This window comes from Xenopus tropicalis, chromosome 9 (assembly GCF_000004195.4).
Source record: "Xenopus tropicalis strain Nigerian chromosome 9, UCB_Xtro_10.0, whole genome shotgun sequence".
Classification (NCBI taxonomy): domain Eukaryota; kingdom Metazoa; phylum Chordata; class Amphibia; order Anura; family Pipidae; genus Xenopus; species Xenopus tropicalis.
In genome coordinates this window covers 28,539,983-28,564,775 of record NC_030685.2, presented here as the reverse complement: position 1 = coordinate 28,564,775, position 24,793 = coordinate 28,539,983, and the positions used below count along the sequence as shown (strand labels likewise).

The 24,793-nt window shown below is 40.7% G+C and overlaps 3 protein-coding genes across 7 annotated transcripts; 2 read left to right on the top strand and 1 right to left on the bottom strand.

Annotated features, from left to right (window-relative positions):
* Positions 1-772: 772 nt before the first annotated feature.
* tsr3 (TSR3, 20S rRNA accumulation, homolog (S. cerevisiae)) lies at positions 773-5,757 on the bottom strand. Of its 3 annotated transcripts, none has more exons than XM_012970449.2 (7): positions 5,667-5,757; positions 4,215-4,370; positions 3,833-4,046; positions 3,290-3,483; positions 2,543-2,716; positions 2,056-2,119; positions 773-1,544 (listed from the first exon to the last, which is right to left on the bottom strand). In XM_012970449.2, exons 2-7 carry the CDS (start codon positions 4,333-4,335, stop codon positions 1,370-1,372), a joined length of 942 nt encoding a protein of 313 aa, XP_012825903.1. In that variant the 5' UTR covers positions 4,336-4,370; positions 5,667-5,757; the 3' UTR covers positions 773-1,369.
* On the top strand, positions 5,606-14,931 carry gnptg (N-acetylglucosamine-1-phosphate transferase subunit gamma). Of its 3 annotated transcripts, none has more exons than XM_012970368.3 (11): positions 5,606-5,844; positions 6,640-6,694; positions 7,615-7,682; positions 8,325-8,379; positions 8,497-8,580; positions 8,875-8,968; positions 10,103-10,217; positions 11,033-11,115; positions 11,822-11,950; positions 13,088-13,166; positions 13,829-14,928. In XM_012970368.3, the coding sequence occupies exons 1-11, from the start codon at positions 5,805-5,807 to the stop codon at positions 13,933-13,935; spliced, it is 909 nt and encodes a 302-aa protein (XP_012825822.2). In that variant the 5' UTR covers positions 5,606-5,804; the 3' UTR covers positions 13,936-14,928. The 3 variants fall into 3 exon arrangements, with proteins under 3 accessions (XP_012825822.2, NP_001011369.1, XP_012825823.2); NM_001011369.2 differs by having other exon boundaries at positions 5,776-5,844; XM_012970369.3 differs by lacking the exon at positions 5,606-5,844 and adding an exon at positions 6,075-6,267 and having other exon boundaries at positions 13,829-14,931.
* A 3,472-nt stretch (positions 14,932-18,403) lies between these two features.
* LOC100492960 (protein kinase C theta type) lies at positions 18,404-24,422 on the top strand. Its single transcript, XM_031893599.1, has 8 exons — positions 18,404-18,546; positions 18,818-18,985; positions 19,090-19,181; positions 19,842-19,904; positions 20,411-20,549; positions 20,987-21,178; positions 21,692-21,820; positions 22,627-24,422. The coding sequence occupies exons 1-8, from the start codon at positions 18,421-18,423 to the stop codon at positions 22,738-22,740; spliced, it is 1,023 nt and encodes a 340-aa protein (XP_031749459.1). The 5' UTR covers positions 18,404-18,420; the 3' UTR covers positions 22,741-24,422.
* The last annotated feature ends 371 nt before the right edge of the window (positions 24,423-24,793 follow it).

Here is a 24,793-nt window from a genome sequence, read left to right as displayed (position 1 = left end):
GTGACCAAAAGAATGAGGCCAAAGGTCAAGTGCTTTTATACAGGTCATGGAACAAGTTTGTGAAACAACTAAAGCTCATTAAACATCACTAAGCATGTTTATACAGATATAATTTACAGCTCTTGTGTATTATAAGGTGGATATATTTAATTATTTCCAGTTATATTGCACAATTAGGTACAATAATGATTTCCCAGTGACATAAGAGAATGACAATTATGACTAGACTGTGCAATGACACTGGAGGGCAGTAGAGAGAAAAGGACTGAGAAAAGAAGCTGCTTCAGAATCCTGTGATCAGTATGATGTGTGAATAGAATATTGCGAGTGTCGTTGGAGCAGCCGCAGCACAGAATTGCACTCTGTGGCTCTGTTGTCCCAGATAGAAATATCAGACAATTAACCTAGGCAATAAAATAGGGATGTGCTAAATCCGCTTTTTGGATTTAACCAAACCCCCAAATCCTTCATAAAGGATTCAAGCAAATACCAAACCGAATTCAAATCATACTTAGCACATGCTAATTAGGTTTCAGAAGGGTTAAATATTGCCGCATGCAGCGAAAAAATTTCAACTTCCGTGGTTAAATGACAAAAAGTCGTGATATTTAGGATTTGGATTCAGTTCGGCCAGGAACGTGTATTCTGACGAATCCAAATCCTGACAAAAAAGGCAGAATCTTGGCTGAATCCTGAACCGAATCCTGGATTTGGTGCATCCCTACAATAAAACTATAAAAGCCATGATGAAATGAAGGACAAACAATACATAAAGGATACAATAAATGTCATTTTAATCAAAATATACACTGTGCTGACACAAAACATGTCAATTACTCCCATTGCATTTAGTTGATAAATAAGAGTCTCCTCAAAAAATGTACCTGACCCTATAAGGCAGATTTTATGATGATAATTAACGCTTAGTAAAAAAAAAAAAAAAAAAGAAATCAGGCATTTTCCATTGAACCATTTCTTTTCTTCAGTGGAACAATTTGCTCCACACAGAGAAGAGTTGCTCAAATGTTTTCCCTGTGCGTGATGTGCCGAGCCCACTGAACAGAATGGGGCGCTGTCACTTGACAGAATAAAATGGTTTTATATGAACTCCATTGGGCCGGAGATTAGTGCTATCAGTCACTGGGGGGGGTGGGGGTTACCAAACTGGCACCGCTCAATGATCTTACATTTCCTTCTTATGTAAGAACATGTGGGAAGGGCATGTAGGGGTTCCACAAGGATCTGTAAAACCCAATTGCTGTTTATTCATTGAGCCTACAAGGCCAGGAAATAAATGACAATTCATTATGTGATATGACACCCCCTTATTACTTAATAGCATGCTGTGACGGAGAAATCCTCCAACCATCTAATCTCGAAGTCTTTTTTTCACTCCTTTCCATATTACTGGTTTACTTGCTGCTGCTTCATCGTTACTCTCTTCCTCTGACCCTGCTTCTTCATCACTTTCAGAATCATCTGTTCCATCCTCAGCATCGTCATCATCTTCCTCATCTGTGTCATCCTCATAATTATTTGCCTTTCTGCAGGGACAGATTGTTTAGGGACAGTGCCCTGACTAAATATGGATTTTACACATACAGATACATTATTAAATAGAATAAATAGTGGGGCAAACTGACTAACAAATTGTTTAGTATGGCCAGCCTAAAATAAGAGCTTTCCAATACCTGAAAATTACTTAACAAAGAGCCTACTTTGTTTTGTTTAAATTCTCATTAGTTTATGAATTTAATTTTCCCAATTAAAAACAAAAAAATATCCATACATTGGTAGAGTGGTGGTGACTTTATCATTGCTGCCTTACGGCTATAGAACATCACAGGTCAGTGGGTTGTGTCCAACTAACAGCAATTATTTCAGAAGCTACATGTACATTGTGGGTCAGTAGCCATGCCTGTGTGCCCATAGACAGGAATTCCAATGGTTTCCAAACAGAACCAGTGCTTTGCATGAAAAAATTCAAAGACATAAAAATGTGTGCAAGAGTTGGATGATATATGATTGATGTATGGTCATTGTCTGAGCGGTTACCTATCAGAAGTGATGTCTCTATTCAGATTGGAAAACTCTCTTCCAGATTCAACATCAAATGGATCTGAGCAGGGGAAAAAATGTAATAATAATAAAGGTGAATTACAAAACAAGCAAATAAAGCCCTCTTTCATATCATGTAAAGGCCAAAACATTGTATTATATATCTTTATACAGGTAAAGGACCTGTTATCCTGAATGCTCGGGACCTGGGGTTTTCTGTAACTTGGATTTTCATACCACGAGTCTACTGGAAAATTATTTAACCATTAAATAAACCCAATGGGATTGTTTTTCAATCTTTTTTAATTAAATGTTAGTTAATTAAATGTTAGTTAAAGTTAGAGAAAAATGAAATCATTTTTAAAAATTGTAATAATTTGCTTATAAAAGAGTCATTGGGAGATGGTCTTTCTGTAATTGAGAGCTTTCTGGATAACGAATTCCATACCTGTATTCCCTTCCCATCACACACAGAATCAAATACCAATATCGTCAGTATCTTTAGCACTGGCCGTTGCTAGATACTCCTTCTCTACATTCAGTACTTCCTCCATGTTCTGGCAGTTACTGTACTTCTCCAGCAGATCCTTATTCAGCTCCAGGAAGACTTTCCCCCATTTGAATTTCCTCAGGAGAATAGTGGCCAGTTCTGGGAAACCTTTATAAAAGGAACACACACATTGCTCATAATGTACCACACACACACTAAATATTTCCAGTATATACAGTATACAATACAAAGCTCACAGCACTTGGATAGATGCATAGATAGATTATTAAGTTAACCCTTTCCTTAAAGACTGATCAACACTGAATCAGTTCAGAATCCCTCCTAAATACAGTACACCCAATGAGATTGGTGTCATTTTAATTAATAATCCCTTAATTCTTATGGGTTGATGGATATTGTTATAAGAAATGGTTGCCATCTTAAAACAAAGTTCCACTTTCTCTTTCAAACACCAATCCCATCAAATTCCAAAGCACCCCCATCATAAAGGACTGGGGCATGGTGCAGCTCTAAGGGCTCAGCCATGGAAAAACTAGCAGAGACAGCAACATAAAGAAGCCCCTAAATTGCTCATAGACTGTACAGAGAGATCTCATAAAGTTATAACAGTATATCTATTCCTCTGCACTAAGCAAGCATTCATACTGTCCCTTTAACTGGAGAGAGAACACAGACAAGGGCCCCTTGTATTATCATCTGCATATTTACCCATCTACTTACCTACAATGCAAAACGTTGCAGCAAAGGCTTCTACACAGGACAGTTTGCAAGGCCGCCCATAATTCACTGGGTTTGCCGCTACTAGGTAAGGCAGCAGTCGGGGGTGGCTTCCTCTCATTTTAGTGAATGGCGTTTCATCCAGTTTAGCCCATGAGCAGTCTATCACAGCTACTCCGCTGTCTGCTACGATCTGTCTACAGAAAGAAACAAGTCTTTGTTAGATGCAGAAAACAGATGCTGGATGGATCCCAACCAGAGTAAAATTGAAGGGTAAATTAATGTGGTCTTGAAAAAATTCCTTAAAATAACTATTTATGAAACACTTCACACCAGGGGCTCAGCTGCACAGTCCTGACTCTGCCCAAGAAGTTAAATGGACACAAAGAAAGCTTTACTCACACTCCCTTCATCATCCTTTTTGGTCAACCCAGTAATTTGTGGTAAGGCCTTGGATTCAGAACATTATGGCCCAATTCAGCTTATTAACCCCTGTTGAGAATGCATCTGTAGCACATTCTGAAATGGTCCCATTGTGTCACTTACTTGTCAGCTGGAGAGACATACAAGGTTCCCATTGGACTCAGGATGAGACCATTAAACCTCTGGTTAATTCGCAGGTTCCTGACCAAGCCTTTTCGGACAAGTTTCCGGCCTGTACATCGCTTTGGGTCACAGTGTCCCAGTTCCCACATGGCAAGTGCACAAGGGAACTTAAACTTGGTGTCACTCCCTTCTGCTCCATCCTCCTGAATGCTGGCTTCCAGTGCAAATGTATAAGCAGAGAGAGAAATGCCATTAGGGATAGGGATAAATACATGACCAAATATAATCATTTTTGTTTCATTTGTTTAACTAGGTTTTCTTCATCTACTTTTAGAACTTGTTTAGGACTCAAGCACCACTGTGTGTATATAAATATCCGTACCATCCAAAGCCTCATGGACTTCACTAGCAAAAGCTTCCAGGCTCTTTGATGCTTTCTTATGCCGACATTCTTTCTGTTTAGGCGCAGCCCTTCCATCCTTCTGCGCTTTCTTCTTCCCCATGGCAGCTGCTTAGTTGTGCATGTGGTACCCTGTCACTGAACACAAGCAGTATATGTGACACTAATCTCTCAGGTTTTGTTGATTAGAAAATCTAGGTACTATTAGGCTCCCCAGGCCAATGTAATGCATATTTCTTAATTGGGAACTGCTCAGTAAAGGTGAACATACATGCAGCAATTTTCGATCTTCTGGTCCACTGATCACACGAAAGATCATTCCCAACCCTCCACTGACGTTCAGGGCTGAATCGTCAGATATGGAGGTAGAAACAATAAAAAATTCTACCTCCTTCTGCAGATTCAGCCCTGAACGTATATTTTGCTCGGGTGCCTTCAATGGCGCCTCGTTGAGCCATCATACACGCACAGAATATCGCACGAAACAAGGTTTTGTACAATATCATTGGTGCGTGTATGGCCGGCTTAACAGTGGCTGTGGGTAGGGAAGGGGGGCACTGGGAGGCAAAGATAGAGACAGGGATACAGGTGAGTGAAAGGGCGGTGGGTGCAGGACAGATACCAGGAGAGGGCGGCACTCAGTCAGTAAGTGGGCAGTTATAAACTGCAGAATGATATCTGAACCTGGCATGTCACATGATAGGCACTAGTATTTTATTTTCATTCAATCAAATTTCAGAATATGGCAAAATATATATTGCTCTTGTGTGCCCGCTCCTGGCAGGGATGTTTAACTCTCTAGCTGTTATTGGAAACAACTCCCAACCTGCTTAATACAGGCAATTTAACAAGAGCTGATGGGTGTAACAATAACTATTATACATTGTCCCCCAATGAGCCCATTAGGTTCCTGGCAAATACTCTCTCTTTGCCCCAACCTAGCTCTGGCCCTGTGTGATATTATACTATTACAGCCAGACATCTACACCCCAATTGTTAAAGAACTCCAGTTCCCATAATGCCTAGCAGGGGCCTCATGAGAATTGTACTACATATTCCTTCTCTACTTTAAAACCCTATCTATTATGTGTGGGAAATGGCGTTTATATGGGCAGCCGCTGGGAATGTGAATATTCTAAGAATCTAAGAATTCTAAAAATCTCCTGATATAACATGTAAAGTAAAACACTACTCCCTGCTGTACCCAGGCTTTAACCTACCCGTCACCGTGCTCACTGCCTCACTTCCCTGCGACAGTCGCACTCACGCTGACAGTATTCAATGTTTCACATTCCCGCCTCAGCCAATTATTATCCAGCTTCCTAAGCCAAATCAGAGCTTCCCTGCGCATCCGCGGTGCAGATCTTCCCTCTCCCCAGTCACACAAAGCCCTAGCACATTAGACTTGCAGCTCCAGCCAAAACTTCCACCTACCGCGTACTATTTGGAAAAGTTGTTTGTACGCGAAACATAGAATCGTCTTGGGCGCCCTGTACCCATGGAACCTAGCGGCTGCACTTCCGGGTTTGATGCTGTCACGTGTTTGTTGTTGATGGCTGCAGGCTGCTGAGAATGAATTGTAGGGGGAATGTGCTGCTGCTGCTGGTCTGGGGTGAGTGGGAGCCGTGTGTCAGGGCGCTCAGCATGGGGATAGGATTGGGTGTCACGGCCAGTCTCTGAGGCGCCTCCATTATCCCTCACAAGGTCCTGTTTGCTTATTTATAGAGATACTGCTGGACATCTGCTTCCCCCAGAAACCTTCAGGCTGCGTTTCTAGCAGAACCTTACATAGCAAATCAGCTTTCTCCCCGCACTTTCCCCTGTCAGAGGTTTGGGAACCAATAAAATAAAGGAATTGGGAGGCACTCAGAGAGCAGCAGTACTGCCTTGCCTTATGGCTGCTGTTATAGCAGTGGGAATAAATGGGCATTCTGACCCCAGTGGACGCTGTTTTCAACACTGCAGGATTTAGAGCTCAAACAGGGATTCTTATTTTGTAGGCTGGGACACATAATGGACCTGCTTGCTGTTTAGGGTGGGTGTTCTGAAATAGTTATAAGAAATGTTATTAAAGCAGTATGTTACAAACCACTTCTTTATTAGAATTAATGGCTGAGTAAGTGAGGTGTGACAGCAATATGTATGTTATTTATAAAATGCTACTAGGATACACAGCACTGAACAGTCTAACAATATAGAAAACACACACACAGTCAACAAAGGCATTGGCCTTTAAGTTCCAGGACCAGACAGGTAGTGTTTTGGTGCGAGGGAAAAGAAACATCTCCATAAAAGTGTCAAAATATGTTCCTTTAGGAATAGCTGCTATGTTTATTTACAGAAATATGCCGTCAGAATGATTTCTATGTCAGCCAGCTAAAGGTGGAGTCTTTTATTTGCTTTTCAGTTGGCCTGGCAGCGGCAGGAAAGATGAAGATTGTTGAAGAACCCAACTCATTTGGGTAGGTTTGCAGTTTTTATTATTACTGGAACTTGTTTTGAAAGCATCAGCTTTTTCCCCAATGGCGTGTAATATATTGGGGACAAGATGTTAGAGTGCACTGTTTATAAAAGCTTATAGCAGGTACAGGCAGTCTCAAACAGACCAGAACTGCAGCTCCCAATCAATCTTCATCACCCAGAATTTAGCAGAATATATTTACTGGAGACTAATGTTTCTGAGGTACATGGTTCCCTTATTATTAGCGCTTCTCTGCAGAAGGGGGCACCATGTGGCTCTAAAATTGATCTTGGGTGCCAGGGATTTTGTGATTTTATATGTTTTGTAATCAGTTGAATAACTTCATTTTTATCGGCCCCCTCAATGTTATGTTGCCACATCCCCTAATCCTCCTTCACAGGCTAGCAGGTGGATCAGATAGTATAGCATAAAGAGGGTGCTGGGGGGGAATGTGGGTCCTTTCTGGGCAGCCCTATCTCCCTGCAGGATGGGGGGGGGGGGTGTTGTGTATGGGTCATTACACCACTCATTCTAATGTTGGTTGCTGCCACCTCCCTCCAGTGAATACCATATGTGAGTGAATTGCTGATGGTATATGACTTATTACAGGAGCTGATGCAGAAATGAGTTAAGATTTTCCTCTTTAAGCAAATAATTCCACTGTGATTTGGATTACATTATTAATGTAATTAGTTTATATAGTGCCAACATATTCTGCAGCGCTTTATACAGATTATATGCATCCTTTACATCTGTCCTTGCCATAATTGAGCTCACCATCTAAGGTCTCTATCACACATCATTCAGGGAGCACATATAACTGCCAAAGTGGCCAACCTGCCAGTTATATGTCTGACCAGGTTCAGCAGTACAGACAGCTGTAATATGTGCAATTGTTATTCTTCTTTCTCTTCCCCTAAGGTTGAACAACCCATTTTTATCTCAGACCAACAAATTACAGCCACGAGTTCAGCCATCACCAGTTTCAGGTAATAAATGCTTGTAGATGTAAATGGCTTATTAGTAGTAGCCACACATTTTTTTTATAGCCTATATGTCATTCATTATTTCATTTAGGACCTGATTATCTCAAGTAATTTAATGTAGTACATTTTTATATAAATTGGATTAATAAGCACTACAATGCCAATTACCTTGGTGAGAACTATGAACTATAGACATGACTATTGCTCTGCATTAAAGGAGAAGGAAAGGCTGTCACTATATAAGCACTGTGACCTTGTGAGGGGCAGGGGGGACACTTTGCCACTACTGTCTGCCCATGTGACCACAGTTGAACCAGTCACATCTTCACAGCAACAGAAAAAGCATACAACTTGCTTATACTGGTACCCCTGTAGTCTTGTTAGGGATTTAAATCTCAAGAAGAATATTATATATGAATACAGATATGGGACCTGATATCCAGAATGCTTGGGACCTGGGGTTTTCCGGATAAGGGGTCCTCCCGTAATTTGGATTTCCATACTTTGTCTAATACAAAATAATGTAAACATTTAATAAACCCAGAAGGATTGTTTTGCCTTCATCAATATATGAACTTTCATTTGAATGTCTAATATAGCTAATAATAACATAACTAGCTATATGCCTATTATTTTTGTATTCAGGGCCACCTCACCTTTTCAGACTGGCTGGGAAGTGTTTCAATTTAGTGGAATCGACGTAAGTAAGGAAAAAATAAAGTATATCCTGTTCATAAGATGTACCCTGCCGCTGCTCTTATTAATTGCTACCCAAGTCTGCTTCTGTTTACTGTCACTGAACCTTTGTCAATCTCAGATACAAATACGAACTGTGTCCTTTTCACAATGTTACCCAACATGAACAGACCTTCAGGTGGAACGCCTACAGCGGAATTCTGGGGTAAGGTCTCATTTAAAATCCAACAGTCTAACGACTTTAATAATGCTATTTTAGTAATAGCAATAAGGCATTTCGTAGATTTAAACGGTGCAACACTGCACCCCTGGGCTCAGTATATTTTGTTAAGCTCATACTTTTACAGTTGAACATGTGTCCAACTCTGACTGGTAATGTCCCAGAAGGCAATTAGTTAATTAGAATGAATTAGTTACCACAAGAGCTATAACCAACACGCTGAGAGTTGCTATATTGCTTACCTATATTATGGTCTTAACTGTTCCTTCCATTTTGTAGAATATGGCAAGAGTGGGGCATTGAAAACAACACCTTCAGTGGCATGTGGATGAGAGAAGGGGATTCATGTGGAAACAAAAACAGGCAAACAAAGGTTTGGAGTGTATTTCCTTCAACAATGTCTGCAGTAATGCTAGAGTAAAAGGATTTTTCAGAAAAACATAAAGGGCAAGTTTACTAAATGTTAAATTACATGGACAAAATATAGCAAGTTAGACAAAAGCCTATCACAATATTTGTTTTATACAAGTAAATTCCTTATGAAGAGTGTCTATGGCAAACTTTTCTGTTTTGGGAACAATTGATTGGAAACACTGCAGTCTTTCAGTCTTCCGTCTATTGTATGGTTGCACTTACTGCTTGCCTCTGACCAACATCTGCTCCATGTGTGTAGTTGTCAGTCAGTGACTGAATGCATGGGGCAGTATGGGGCCAAGTTAGCATTTATCTTCCAGCGGATAAAAAACACTACGTGTGCCTTTAGCCTTAAAATTCACTTACAAAGAAGCAAACTTGCCTCTGTGCAGTAACCCATTGCAACTGCTTTAGACATGTTCTTTCATCATTTTACTGCACTTGTCCAAAATCTAACTGCTGGTTTGTTGCAATGTGTAATTTATAATTAAAGGAGAAGGAAAGGCATTGTGGCATTTTACTGCCAATAGATTAGTCACAATAGTGCAAGCTAAAACGCTATATTTATTCTGCAGAAAGCATTACCATACCTGAATAAAGAGCCCTAGAACCCCCCTCCATTTGTTTAAGATTGCAGCTGCCATTTTAGCTTGGGCTTTGTAGCTTCCTGCTGCAGCTCTAGCTGTTGGTAACTCAGATTACACATTCCTAAGGTGGGGGGGAGTACGAATTCTTAAGGAAGGGGGGAGTATGAATTCTTAAAGGAGGGGGAGCGGGAGAGAGCTGCACAGACTCTGGCCCCGGGAATGAAGAGAGAAAGTCAGATACCCTAACATATTTACAAAAAGGAGACAAGAAATCCCGTGTTTCTTTTGATAGAGGACTCCGTGCAGTGTTTCTGTGAGTGCTTATGGCTGTATTTACATAGACCTTTCTGATAAAGCTTACTTAGTTTTTACCTTTAGTTCATCTTTAAAGTGTAATTGGAATTCTGCACTAATGGTTCTTTACCTTAAGCAGATAACAAGGTTAATTTACTAACATAGATAAATAAATAATTATTGCTTTGCACCTTTCTAATCTGTTTCCACAGGTCCTTCTTGTCTGTGGCAAGGTCCATAAATTGTCTCGTGTTTCTGAGCCGAGTACATGTGTCTACTCTCTGACATTTGAAACTCCCCTGGTTTGCCACCCGCACTCCCTGCTAGGTAAGTTTAACCTGCATTATGTCTTATTCCATGGAGCACATCATTTGTCATGCACTTGAGTAGACTAGTGATGGTAACAAATCTACTGCATTGGGGGAACCTATGTGCGAAATCCTATGATCGACTGTTTTTACCTTTACACTGATAGTGACTGCAGTAGGACCTGATGTGTAATACGCAATGTGGGGGTTCACTCGCTGGTAGGCTGCAAATGAGGCAACTTCACACACCAAGACCGGTGTAAGGGCTTCCTGCCCGCGTTTATTTTTCAGCGGTTGCAGAAGTTTCCCCTCGCAGGGGGTATAAAACAACAGTTGGAACAGAAATATCAAGCCTCCTGGCTAACACAAAAATAAATGCTTCTCTTTCTCCTGAAGCTGAGCAAATCCAGCAGCGTGTCTCTCTCTCACACACACAGGCTCATCAGCTCCCCTGCACAGCTTCAGGTGTACTACAAATAGGCCTAGGGCCTCCTGAAAAACCTGGCCTATGGATTTGGGAATCCACCCACCCTGCTCTTGCGGATTCCCAGTAAGACCAGCCCCGGATCAACAATTTAAAAAACTGCAGAGAAACAAAGTGTTTCTATGCCCCAAAACACTGCTGGTCTCACCTCAGTAAAAATGTCTGAGAATCTGTGGCCCAACATACATGTTGTCAATCACTTTTCCCCAGGAAACCGGGGACCTTTTTGTCACCATACCACAGCACATTCTATGTATGAGCAGTAACTACTGTATAGGTGTTATTGGTTTTACTCTACTCATTGTTATCCATTGTTACAGAGTGACTAAAGCTGAGTTCCCTCATTGCAGTGTATCCAACGTTATCAGAAGATCTGCGAGAAAAATGGAATGAAGCAGAACAGGCATTGTATGATGAACTTATTACTGAGCAGGTCTGTATGTTATCATTGTAGTGATACTAAAAAAAAAATATATACAGCAATTACACAGCCATGCCTTTATAAGCAGGTTCTGGCCTCTTAGGCTATTAGGGGAATGCTGGGAGTTGAAATTGGTAAAGATCTGCAGGGTCTCTGGTTGCCCATATCTAAGTTGGCATCCACATATAAAGTGCCATGTTTAACGTGAATGCCTTACCATAAGCAAGAAATATGGCAGCTCCCAGACACATGTAGCTATATGTATGAAGGAGGAGCTATGTTCTGAGCACACAATAAGCGCTGACCTCATAGGATGTTTATGGTAAACCCTACATACCAGGGCAACCTGACTCGCCCCCTTACCCCGCCCACGTCTGCGTGCAAGCATGCGCATGTGTGATAACATTGGATAGGGGGTACGTGGTGACCTGCAGTGATGGGGGTTAGATATCCCAGAGGGGTAAGTAGAAGAGGTACCTGTCTAGCACCACCATTGCACCCTAGGCATGTGCCTGTTCTGCCTACCCCTAGTTCTGGCCCTGCTACATATAAACATTAAACTGTTGCCTTCAATTGGATATTAGCTTTGTATAGAAACCACCAAATCCTTTTCCTTGTAACACCTTCCAGCAAACCTGTTACAGCTGGAGTGTTTCTAAGGAACAGACAGGTGAGCAAATCTGCATTAAAACATTTTATTTTGTTCACATGTTATCAGGGCTATGGGAAAATACTGAGAGAAATATTTCAGGAAGCCGGGTACCTGAAAACCTCTAAACCTGATGGAGAAGGGAAGGAAACCCAGGAGAAACCCAAGGAATTCAATTCACTAGACAAATGCAATAAGGTATGATATGTTTATTTATCAGAATTATTTCAAATACAGTTAGTATTATGCAGAGGTTACTTAAATATGTATGGATCCACATGTATGAACTCCATGGATGACTTGCAAATTATTCTTACTTTTTTGCACTATAAGGAATTAGAAGGCTCACCTTTCTAAAATGGGCATTTATATTCTATTCACTAATGTACTTGCACTTAAACACTGACTTTGCACTTTGCACTGAGTGCCAGTGTGCTGGCTAGGCCCTCTACGATTAATAGTATACAGGGAGCCCTGGAGGTAATGCCCACCTTGAAATAGTGTTACTTACAGAACTCCTTTAGCATGGCGTGCCCACGCAGGCAAATGATTGGAATCAAACAAATCACAGACTATTACCGTGGCTTGTATTAGCGAGTCTGAAGTGACACCATTCCCACACATATTAACTTGCACCTTAACTTTTGTGTCATTCATTAAAATAGACTATGTTTACTGGGAGTGGGAGAGGACTTAGGTCTTACACACCACTCCAGACTTTGCTTCCTCTAGCTTCTCTACTCCAAAAAAGCCATTCTTTTACAATTGAAATCCTTGCCCCCCCCCCCCAACCCTACCGTTCTGGAGAATACCCTTATCAACCAGAAGCTGACCTACCTCGCATGGGGTTGTTTTAAAAAATTTCATGCAATATGGGGCCCCTGGTTGATTTTCCATGAAATCCCAGAAAACTCCATGGACAGCATGCCACAACAATGAAGACAAACTGGCTCCAGTTTTCCCAGCTCTACACTCTGCCTCTCTTCCCTCTTCCTCACTCTTTTACCCTGCTCCCCCCTCTGTTTTTTGTTCTTTTTTGTACTTTTATGTTTTGGGCTAATATAAAGAAAAAAAACAGGTCATAAGAGAAAACATCAAGTGAAATAATGCTAAATAGCAATATTCTCTGGCTGCTTAGGGTCAATGATTCTAAAATACATGTTGCAAAAAGGAGAGCTAGAAAGGCAAATAAGAAGCAATAAAAAAAACTTTGTAGCTAGCCTCCCATATTTCCCAGATCAAAGGCCTTACCAAAAAAAAGTATTAAATAATATCAAAATATACCTTTACATTTAAAGGTCAGTGAACTAATATGAACTTATATTTTTCTGATAGGCCTACATAGAATTGTCTTCAGAAATACAGCGTCTAAAGAAGATTTTGAATGAACACGGCATCTCCTATGCGACAAATGGTAAAGAAATGTCATTATTGATCCTGGTAATATGCATATCTTAAACCAGGACAAAGAACAAACTAATGCGTGGGGGTGGGGCGGGTTGAGCAATAATGGAATCCTTGTTTTGCACCGGAAGTATTCTAATATCCATCAGTGTCATCAGGAGGATTACAAAAAAAAAAAAAAGCTTAATAAAGATATGAACAGTTAATTGTGAGATTTAGAGTAGGGATGTAGTGGTAGCGGAAAAACTACTATTATACCATTATAATGATTGAACTGCTTGATTCTTCCTATCATTAATTGAATGGTTATACAGAGCGGTATCAAAGATATCAGTTTTTAGGCTTTAATATTGTACTTTATGGTAGCTCTGTTTACCCTATAGATATAAATGGCTGGCACACTAGTTTGTAAGTACTAGAAGAGAGAAGGTTCGGCAAATCCAATGTCATAAACTGGCAGTGTCATTGTAACACTCAAACTGTGACTTATGGACTGCACAGAACTTCCTCAGATTCTTACACATCATGTTAGTCAGGAAGAATGAACAAAGCAGTTGCTCTCCCCATTATATAGTCACATGCTTTAAACTTTATCCTAGTAATAGTATTTGCCTTGCTAACAGCCATACAGATTTGGTTTTTAGTCACATTGCTTATGTTCTATTTATAAAGGTACAAGCAGGAGCGAGGGGCAGCCAGCTGCAGTGAGCACACCCTCTGCGAGAGGAGAAGATAAAGACCACCTCCGCGGGGATACTGGAATTAGGGATGGACAATAACAGCCATCATTACATTCTTGCACTATTTCCTGAAGCTTATTCTACCTGTTGAGACCTCTCAATGCCATTATTGAGGTCTGTGAGTTGGTTCAACCATGATACTGCTAGCAAAGAAACCTTTGGACTGCCAGAGAACATAGGGTATAAGGTTGTATTTTGTTTGGCTGCACCTTTTCTGACTGTGCCAATCAGCAGCCAAGCTTTAATTTATGAAAAGTATAAATGTATGAAAGTGCTGAATATGTTTTCTGCCATTGCTTTCCGTCAATGAGCCAGTGGGTTGTGGATGGGGGAGCCCAGTTTTGGGTACTTTCTGAATTTCCCATATGAGGCAGAAGCACTGACGGCCCATTCAATAGACCAAGGTTTCTCATCAACCGTGCCTGCCTCTGGTTCCCCTGCCAAACTTCAATCAAACAGAAAAAAGGTTTTCTGGAGTATTTTGAACTTGTGAATTTAACAGCATTGTTTGACTGTAACACAGAAAACAGAGACTTTCTCAATACCTTCATCTGCTCAAATCATGGGACACTGCCATGGTTGGAAACTAGGGGAGGTTCTGGTGCAGATGTGATGGTGGCTCGGTGAATGGATCATTACTGTTCATATTTTCAAATTGGGAGCGTAATTCCTTAACAGTGTTGTATTAGTAAGAATGGGAGTAACCCTGGGCCCCAAGCCATCGATACTTAAACATGATCAATAGGGTTTGAGGTAGGTGATTGATTAAAATGACTACTCCTGTAAATCCAATCAGCAGGGCTGTACAAATGACACTTGTCAAATACAAATGTATTCAGTTTGCAGTTAGTTCAGGCGAGTGAATTGGGTTCCCTGCACCTAATTTTTCAGATGATCTGGGAGTTATAAATTGGATTTCATACATGGACTTTTGATTTAGTTTTCATGCCTGATGAAGGGCAGGGTTAGCATAGGATGAATGCAAACACCTTGGATGCTATCATCAAAATAAAAAGTGTTTGTTGCCTGAAATCAGTGAAAATGTTTAGTACCAGAGATTGTCTGTCTGCTTTACTCCAGTGCTGTGATACCAGTTCCCTTGGTTCCTTTATAGCCCAACAGTGGAGACTGGTGATTAGGTTAAACAACACATTCGCAGGAGATAAAATAAAAGCACAATTTTAAACTAGAAAGGGAAGTTTGAGAACAAACTTCATGTTGGGTTGAAAAACATGAAGTCACTGAATGGGATCTGCCCACTTTCTCTAACCTTTTCCCCACCGAAAGTCAACAAGTGACATCTGATTAGTGGTTGGTGGCTCTACCCCCTTTTTCTAACCTGGAACTGCAGTTACCCAGTGACTAACTCTGCGAAGTTTAGGGACCACGGCAGCAATTAAAATTTAAACCAATAAAAATCAATAGGTGAATTGTGATTGGTGGTGGTTGGCTCCGCCCACTTTATCTGACCTTGAGTCAAAGTCACCCAGTGACAAACAGTGGGCACCCGGCATAAATAGTTTGAGAATGACAACATTTTAAATTTAAACCAATAAAATTCAATGGATGAAATCTGATTGGCTGTTAGTGGCCCAACCCACTTTTCCTATTTTTGAACTGCAGTCCCCCAGTGACCAACTTTGCAAATTTTGGGAACTCAGGCATAAAAATTGTGAGGCTGACAGCATTTTACACTTCATCATTGAAAGTAAATAGGTGAAATGTTATTGGCTGCTGGTGGCTCCGCCCACTTTTTCTAACTTTGAATGACAAATACCCAGTGACTAACGCTGGAAACTTTAACAACCCTGGAATTAATATTTAAATAATGGCATCAGTTTAAATATAAACCAATGAAATCTAATGGGTGGAAATGGATTGGCTGTTGGTGGCTCCTCCCACTTGTTTGGGAACCCTGTCATAAATAGTGTGAGCAAAGCAACATTTTAAATATAAACCAAAAAAATTCAATAGGTGAAGTCTGATTGGCTGTTTGTGGCCTAAAACCTAAAAATGCAGTCCCCTAGTGACCCTGGTGTTAATACTGTGAGAATGGCAGCAGGTTGGATTTCCCATTGAAAATCAATAGGTAAAATCTGATTGCCTGTTGTTGGCTCCGCCCACTTTTTCTAACTCTGAACCGCAGTTACCAGGTGACTAGCTCTGCAAAGTTTGGAGACCTTAGTATTAATATTTTAAGAATGGCCGCAGTTTCAATTTAAACATATGAAGTCTATAGGTGAAATCTAATTGGTTGTTGTTGGCCCCAACCCAGTGTTTGACTATGCAAAGTTTGCGAAACCCAGGCAACAAACCAATAAAAATCAATAGGTGAAATCTGATTGGTTGTTGGTGGCTCCGCCCACTTTTTCTAACCTTGAGTACGAAGTCACGCAGTGACTGACTGCAAAGTTTGCGAACTCTGGCATCAAACCAATAAAATTCAATAGGTGAAATCTGATTGGCTGTTGGTGGCCCCGCCCACTTTTTCAAAACTAAAATTGCAGTTCCCTAGTGACCAACTGTGAAAAGTTTGGGGACCCTGGTGTTAATACTGTGAGAATGGCAGCAGGTTGGATTTCCCCATTGAAAGTCAATAGGTAAACTCTGATTGGCTGTTGGTGGCTCCGCCCACTTTTTCTTACCTTGAACCACAGTTACCTGGTGCCTAACTCTGCAAAGTTTGGGGACCCCGGTGTTATTACTGTGAGACTGGCAGCAGGTTGGATTTCTGTAGGTAAAATTTCAATAGGTAAAATCTGATTGGCTGTTCACAGTTCCGCCCACTTTTTGGCATCCAACAATCATCATATTTTCATTCAGGCTGAGCCCATGACTATGGGATTCAAGTTTGGGGAGCGTAGCCTCAAAGCTGTAAGATTGGCAGCAGTTTCAATTTCCCCATTAAAGTCAATGAAATTTGATTGACTGTTGTTGGCCCCTCCTACTTTGGGGTCATCCAACAAATGTCGCTGTTTTATTCGGGGTGACCCCATGATTATGTTATTCAAGTTTGGGGGGTGTAGCCTCAAAGCTGTAAGAGTGGCAGCAGTTTGAAAATCTTCCCTGTCAAAGTCAATGGGAAAATTGGGGGGTTCGGAGCGGCGCCACAAAAAGACGGGGGGCGGGATCACTTAGAAAAGCACAAGCGACCTGCTCCGCTATAGGGCGAAGATGTGTGGAGAGTTTGGGTGTTGTACCCCTAAAACTGTAGGAGGAGTAGCATTTAGAAAATGGGGGGCGCTAAGAAGAAGAAGAAGAAGCGGAAGAATAAGACAAAGTCGAAGAACAGTCTGTGGGGTTTCAACCCAACATAATAATTGGGTGTATATATTAAACATACAAGAATACATGCGGCAAAAGAACAACCAATACAAGAGGTAAAGAGGGCCCTGCCCACAAGAGCTTAGTTATGCTTTATTATCTATGAATGTTATAGAAAGCAATCTGTCAGTTTCTTACAATTATGTGCCTCTATCTGCCCTGAGATTTAACTATTCCTCTGATTTCTGCTGTCGGTGATTATAAGCCTAGATTGTTGCTAATGGTACATGCTTCTGCTGCTGGTGGCATGTCTCACTGCTGGTAGTCACATGCTCCTCCGTGGGTATCTGTTGGTCGTAACCCGACACCCCTGCCTTAACTATTGCCTACATGCTCAGCCCAACTGCCATTTGGTGATAGTGAAGAGGAGATAGAGAGTGCCAGAGTGTTCAACGGTTGATGCGAAAAAAAAAGACAAAAGAAGACATTTAGATACAATAAAAGGAGAAGAAGGAAGGTGAAGATGGAGGAGAGAAGAAAGAAGAGGAAAAAAAGGAGCCAGACTCCAGAAGAAAAGGAACCTCTACAGGATAAAGGCTGCATGGAGAAGATGGCTAAGAATCAAGATGGGGAAGTCTTTCCAACTGACAAACCCAACCTAAAAGAGAAGACCAGCCCTGATGAAAATGTGAAGATGAGAAAAAGCCTCTCAGGCGAGACCAGCAAACCTGAGAGCAAGAAGAGGAAGAAGGATAAAGAAGAAAAAAATGAAAAGAAAACCAGCTCAGAAGATCTTCAAAGCAGCAGTTATGGAAGGAGTAAGGAGCAGGAAGACAACAAGGAGAAGAAAAGACCAAGGAGCCCAGATCTGTTAGAAGGCAAGGGGAATATGTTATTCATTTTCTCTTATACATTTAACTGCCAAAAATGGTCACATGCTTGTTCTATTGGAGGGGGAGACAAAAAATCCATCCCTCTGCTTTGTGAAATTCTACTATAGATTTATAAGTTTAAAAGTTTGCCCAAGAGCAGTAACCCATAGAAATCAATCAGCATGTATATTTTGTATAACCCTAAATACCTTGTAGGAAGGTCCCAGTTCTGTGTTGTCAGTCACTCAATATTCTGCTTGGATAAAGATTCTTACTCTGAATGTGGGTGCTTGCCTTAGCTAAGACTAAAGGTTATTGGGGTACATAAATGGAAATATTTATGGAAATGTGCTATGTATAACATATTTTGATATGAGCTTTTGACTGAATGTGTTTGATCCCACAAGATGAAAGTGCAAAGAAGAAATCCCGTGTGGAAGTGAGAAGGCCACCCCCCCTCGACATACGGAGTTACAAATTCCATCAAAAGCTGGGAGAAGGCAGCGGTGGAAAGGTGAGTGAGGGGCCTCCCAATATGGAAATCTCTTCTGTAATCTGGTATTAAACTGTGCAGAAATACGAGGGAAATCAAGCACTTGGCAATGTCATAAAATATTCCCATTGGGCAAGTCTAAGAATATTAACTTAAAGTTGATATAATTAATTATTTCAGGTCATTGTCTCCAAATGACCTTTCCTTAAGCAACTAACATGGCTCCTTCTGGGCACTATTCTTACAGCCATTTAAGACACTGTGATATTTAACCTCTTTTGTCTGTTCTTAGGTGATGTTGGCATCATTTGCACCAAAGAAACAGCTCGTGGCAATTAAGATAGTGCCGAAAAAACCAAACAGGTGCAACTATCCGTGGATCAGTATGGAGGCCTGGCTCTCGAAGATCGCCAGAGAATGCCCCTTTCTGTGCCACTCACATGCCACATTCCAGTCCAAGGTAGGGAACACTGTTTGTATTGCCACATAATCTGTTTTATTAATTCTCCTTGCTTTGTTGGTCAGTTCTGGCTTATGCCTTTGCCATTTGCTCATTTGTTTTAGGCCCAAGCCTTCTTTGTGCTGGAGTATGCCGGTGGGGGGACGCTGTACAGGATGATTTCCCGTAAAAAAAATTTACCAACGAAGAGCATCCAGTAAGTGATAAGATTCTTCTTGTAGAGGAACATACAGACAAAAGTGTATGATACTCATTTATCAACAGTGGGTAAATATGCACATGGCCTGTAACCCATTGCAACCAATCAGTGATTGGCTTCTTTTTGGCCAGCTGCATGTAGAACATTAAATGCAACAATATGATTGGTTGCCACAGGTTACTGTCCAATTTACAATGGAAATTTACAAGGGATTATCTAACATATAGGCACCCACCTATGAATCAGACTCTTCTTGTTCTTTAAACATGTATACAGGTAAACAGGTAGTTCACCTTTATGCTAACTTTTGAATGGCCAATTCAATTTATGAATGGCCATTCATAAATTGTTACTTTTTATTAATTACCTTTCTATTCAGACTTCTCTGATTCATTTTCCAGACTCTCATTCACACCACTGCCTAGTTGCTAGGGTAATTTGGACCCTAGCAACCAAATAGCGGCCTAATTTCCAAACTGGAGAGCTGCTGAACAAAAAGCTAAACAATTTAAAATCCACAAATCCTAAAAAAATAAAGACCAATTGCAGACTCTCTTGGAATATCACTTTCTACATCATACTAAAGGTTAATTTTAATGTAAAGAAAAACTTAAATATTTAGATTAAATGTGTATGATACAGAGATTTTTTTTGCAGGTTCTACACTGCAGAGATGGTGGTTGCCCTACAGTTTCTGCACTCCAATGGCATCATCCATCGGTCAGTACAATCTCAGTTCTCTCCTCTAGAATATTATGTATTTGTTCTTTTCTTTTTAATACTTTGCTTCATTGTTTCTAGGTTATCTTATACCAAAAATATCTATTTTAGTTGTCTTTTAGGGCTCTGGCACAGGGGGAGATTAGTTGCCCGCGACAAATCTCCCGTGTCTCGGGCGACTAATCTCCCGAAATGCCATCCCACCGGCGAAAATGTAAACCGCCGGTGGGATGGCATACGCGTTTCCTCTCTAGGCAACTTGCGCGATTTCGCTGAAATCACGCCGCCGCGTATGCCATCCCACCGGCGATTTACATTTTCGCCGGAGGGATGGCAATCCGGGGAGATTAGTCGCCCGCGAACAGGGACTTTTGTTGTGGGCGACTAATCTCCCCGTGTGCCAGAGCCCTTAATTCACTTCTTCCAACACCCCTGACCATCATTCTCAGAACTTTACTCAGTTACAGTATATTGTACATTCATTGTCCCCCATGCGTCTGTTGCAGTGATCTCAAGCCTGACAACATCTTGGTGGATAACGACGGACACATCAAGATCTGCGACTTCGGCATCGCTGCTGCAGGAATGTTCGCCGGATGGAAGATCAGGGGATTGGCAGGAACACCTGGATACCGTGCCCCAGAGGTCAGAATTTTTCTTTACAACAAAATGTACACACAGTGGCATTAATATCTCTTTCCACCATATATAATTAAAGGCATTAAGTTCTCTCAGGACCAGTAACCAATAGCAACAAATAAAATGTTTGCTTTAATACAGGTGACCAGTAAATTATACCTTTAGACTGGTTACTATGGGTTACTGCTCCTGGGCAAACTTAAATTTTAACCCTACAATAGAGCAAACAAGAAAGGGAAAAAAATGCCCCAATCAGTCAGAATATACAAAGGGGTCCAAACCTTCACCTTTTATATATTCCCTAGGTTATTGGCCCTCATTTAGAAAAGTGTGTTTTTCCCCGTTTACGCTAGATTTAAGACCCAATTACAAATGCAATTTCACTGTATTTAATGTAACTGTGTTTCTATTACCCTGAAATAATTAGTTCTTTTTTTCTAAAGATGTTGTCATTGGAGGCGTACGACGCTGGAGCGGACTGGTGGTCGCTTGGTGTCATCATGTACGAAATGGCCACTGGAAGGAAGCCATTTGTCCCGTCACTTGATCCTGCTAAGGAGTTTTTGGATATGAAGCTGACAAAGGTTGATTATCCAAGTCACATGAGCCAGGAAATGCTGGACCTTCTGCCAAAGGTCAGTAGGAACAATTACACACTGGGAAGTGAATTCATTGACTAGTTGCACTGCTTGCTGCTTTTGCACATTTAATATCTGGGGTCAGGTACATTGGGGCAGTATTTCTTTCAAGCAGAATGAATATATTCCATGGCCTCCCCTCCTCTACTGAGTTATATTTGGTTTCATTCCATACCACATGGCACTTATTCCCTGTGCATTTATATTTATTTATTGCATTTATTCATTATAACACTTGTCCTCCCTGTGTGTAATTTTGCATATTGTAAGATTGTACAGCACTGCGTACCCTTGTGGCGCTTTATAAATGAAGTTATACATAAATACCGATGTACACAGCGCTCTTAATTCAATTTAGAGGGATAAATGTAGATACATTTTCTGGCCACTAAAATTTCTGGAAGAGCTGGAGTTCAACCACAGCCCTTGCATTGAACAGCCCTCTATGGTTGAATGGTGCCTGACTAAACATCTATTTTATTCAGATAAATGTTCATGTTTTTTTTTAAGCTTCTGGAGATGGACAATAACAACCGTTTAGGAGTAAATGGGAACATCAGGGAACATCAATTCTTTGCCGGAATCAACTGGAGTGAGCTTGAAAAGAGAACAACTCAGACACCTTTCAAGCCCAAAATTGTAAGTATATGGCTACCGCAAGCAAAGGCACGCGTCTCCCCATGTTGGTTACCACCCCTTTTGATGTTGCTCACAGTAGGTGCCCATTTTTTTAAATCTTTGGCTTGGAGACAGGTTTTACTCCAAGAGGAGCCTCCTTCAGGCCAGCAGTCCACATGGGGCTACCAAATAGCCAATCACATCCCTTATTTTGCATCCTCAATTAACTTTTCATTAATGTATGGTTCACTAACACTTTTTAGATCTGAGTGTGACTCACAAGTAAAAATTATGGGGGATCCCTGGCTTAACTTTTGGCACATCTATACAACATCTACATGTAAGCGTATTGCACCACTGACAGCAGGGAAGGCTAAGTTTTTATTTGGGGAGGCCAATAGGCTGTTTGCTTTATTGGAACTTTTTGTAGAATTTCATAGGCGGCAGTTGTTTTTTTGCAGAGACTGAGCCTCCATATACCTTTTTATGTCATTTTTTTCTTCATTCATTCTTCATTCAGCTCATGCTATTTGAAGGACATAAATACTTGAACCTTCTAAACATTTTCAGGGATATTCCCTTAATTGACAATAAGCAGGTTGGCAATTGACTGCTGAATTGAGAAACTAATTATGTCCCTATTCCATGAATTTTCCTGTTACCATGAAGTAAGGAAACTTCTTAAACATACTGTGCAGAATTTTAAAGTCATACATACAAAACATACACATCATACAAAAATATGTGCCAATATTGTAGAATATGTCATGTTCATGTTAAAAAATTAAATACTATAATGCAACTAAGTGTTTGCATTCTTTGTATAGCAACCAGCAGATAAATTAAAAGAAATTAAACCAGGATTCTGTGCTGAGACCTCCGAGGAAAATAAGCTAGAAGACTTTACCTATGTGGATTACAACTGGAATTGGCAGGAGTAAAGCATTTTCTGTGCTCATGGGGACTAACATCAAACTCCCTGTGCAACAAGTGATCGGGCAACATACCAACAAACCAAATTACATCTATGGCATCAGATCTGCCATCAACTGCAAGTGTTTGCCTGTATAGCCAACTACATCAGCCCCACATGGGATCCTAGACAGAAAGAAGAGGCAACTTGAAGAAGAAGACATCGTGGGAGGCCAGAAGAGCTGCGAGCTGGATTTTGGGCAAAGTCCCACAGACCCTTGGATAAGGGTAAACATCTCTACTGAACATACAGTGCACTTATGGTAAGGCAGTGCACTGTTAATTAACATCGTTCAGTATATTTCAATTTCTATTTATATAAGGTAAGGTAAATAAGCTTTCTTTCTTTTCTATCTTCTCTCCTTTCCCATTCTACTACCATTTTTTTCTTCCATGTATTTCTTCGTATTGTAAGTCAATAGATAGCATAAGTTTAATGTTAGGATTATTTCTTATTGTCTCTTCTTCTCTTTTTTCTCTAACCCTTTTCACCTTTAATATAAGTTAAGAAAAAAAAAACAAAAAAAAACAAAAAAAAACCCCCCATAGATAGGATAAGTTATATAGGAATAGGAATGTTGGACTTTTTTCTTTCTGATCTTTTATGCTCTCCTGTCTTTTCCATCTGTAGTTTGGGTGAATTTGGGATAGGGGTACTATAAAGTTTATAGGAATAGAATGTATGAATGGAAGTGAATGTGCGTGAATGCAAATAGGGACCCACTGCACCAATTTAGAAGGTGAACATAGTTGACCTTTTGATTGGCTGCAAGTTAAATTTAGATTACTATTAAAATGTAGAAACATCTATATGAGGCGGTCTGTACCTTGTGCCTCTTTAACCCAGTAGGAGGGAGAAATAATGCAGCAGATGGAGCTGCAGCTGTAGGCCCCTTTTTTTCAAAAAATAAAATTAAGCCCATCAGAGGTATGAATGTGATTGGTGAAGAGTTTAGGGATACTTAGGGTTTAGGATCAAAGGAATCTGAACAGACTAGGCAGAGCTGTAAGTCCCTAAATGCTGCCTAGCCTCCGCTCCCTCCTTCCCCTCCCGGCCATGAACCATATATTAGGCAAGATAAATAGGCCCACACTGTTGATCCAGGGATTTGTCCGATTGCCATTTTGGAGTCAGGAAGGAATTTTTGCCCCATCTGAAGCCAACTGGAGATGGCTTCCGATGGGGTTTTTTGCCTTCCTCTGGATTATCTAGATGTTAGGTAAATTTAAATTGATGGACACGCTCACCCTCAATTTCTATGTTACAGTGTCCTTAATCTAATCATAGGGCCCCATCCACGTGTCTCATTTTAACTCCTTACTAGGTAAGGAACTAGGGAGGGGGGTGGTAATTATATAGTTAGTAAGTGGGGAGTGGAATCCCAGTCCCAACTACAATGACCATGGGATTTGCCAAAGAAATGAGTAGAGAAGATAAGTGAATGAATCAGTGAGAGAATGTGGATGTAAAGAGTGTGTGTATTATTGTAGGTATCCAAATGGGGAACGTCTGTTCCTGACACCTCCCAGTCTGAACTGAGGAGGAAGGGTTTCATGATGGCTTATATTAGCCAGAGCCTGGGTAGATAGGGAACTATTGCAGCAAATGATAGGGTGAGCCATTTGCTGCAATAGGTGTGTGAATGGACAGTAACATGGTTGAAGCCTTGACGTGGCGTTACTGCTCACATGTATACCATGTGCCAATTCAACCAACTAGGAGAGTGTTTTTATAAGAGCAGCTGGAATAGAAAATATCACAAGGAGAGAAAAATGTTCAAACTTGATACGTGATGGAAATATGAAAAAACAGATTTATATGCTTGTACACTGGAGCCATTATCTAAAAATGCCCATAGTTCAGTGTAAAAATAAACCTCCCATGAATTCTATCTGCTTTAGATACAGTAAGTACTAAACAACATTTTACTAGCTTAAACCTCTTTCCTGCCAGCTGAAAAAAACAAAAGTTAGCTCATAATATACCAGGTGTGCCATGAGCGTGAATACCTTTATAGCACT

Coding starts and splice junctions, on each gene's coding strand:
- tsr3 (XM_012970449.2), bottom strand. CDS start 4,335: ATGGGGAAGAAGAAAGCGCAGAAGGATGGAAGGGCTGCGCCTAAACAG. Junction 4,047..4,214: donor AGTCCATGAGGCTTTGGATG/GTACGGATATTT, acceptor TTGCACTGGAAG/CCAGCATTCAGGAGGATGGA. Junction 2,120..2,542: donor TAAAGATACTGACGATATTG/GTATTTGATTCT, acceptor TCCCCTGCTCAG/ATCCATTTGATGTTGAATCT.
- gnptg (XM_012970368.3), top strand. CDS start 5,805: ATGAATTGTAGGGGGAATGTGCTGCTGCTGCTGGTCTGGG. Junction 8,969..10,102: donor ACAAAAACAGGCAAACAAAG/GTTTGGAGTGTA, acceptor CTGTTTCCACAG/GTCCTTCTTGTCTGTGGCAA. Junction 11,951..13,087: donor CACTAGACAAATGCAATAAG/GTATGATATGTT, acceptor TTTTTCTGATAG/GCCTACATAGAATTGTCTTC.
- LOC100492960 (XM_031893599.1), top strand. CDS start 18,421: ATGTGTTTGATCCCACAAGATGAAAGTGCAAAGAAGAAATCCCGTGTG. Junction 18,547..18,817: donor GAGAAGGCAGCGGTGGAAAG/GTGAGTGAGGGG, acceptor GTCTGTTCTTAG/GTGATGTTGGCATCATTTGC. Junction 20,550..20,986: donor CTGGATACCGTGCCCCAGAG/GTCAGAATTTTT, acceptor TTTTTTCTAAAG/ATGTTGTCATTGGAGGCGTA.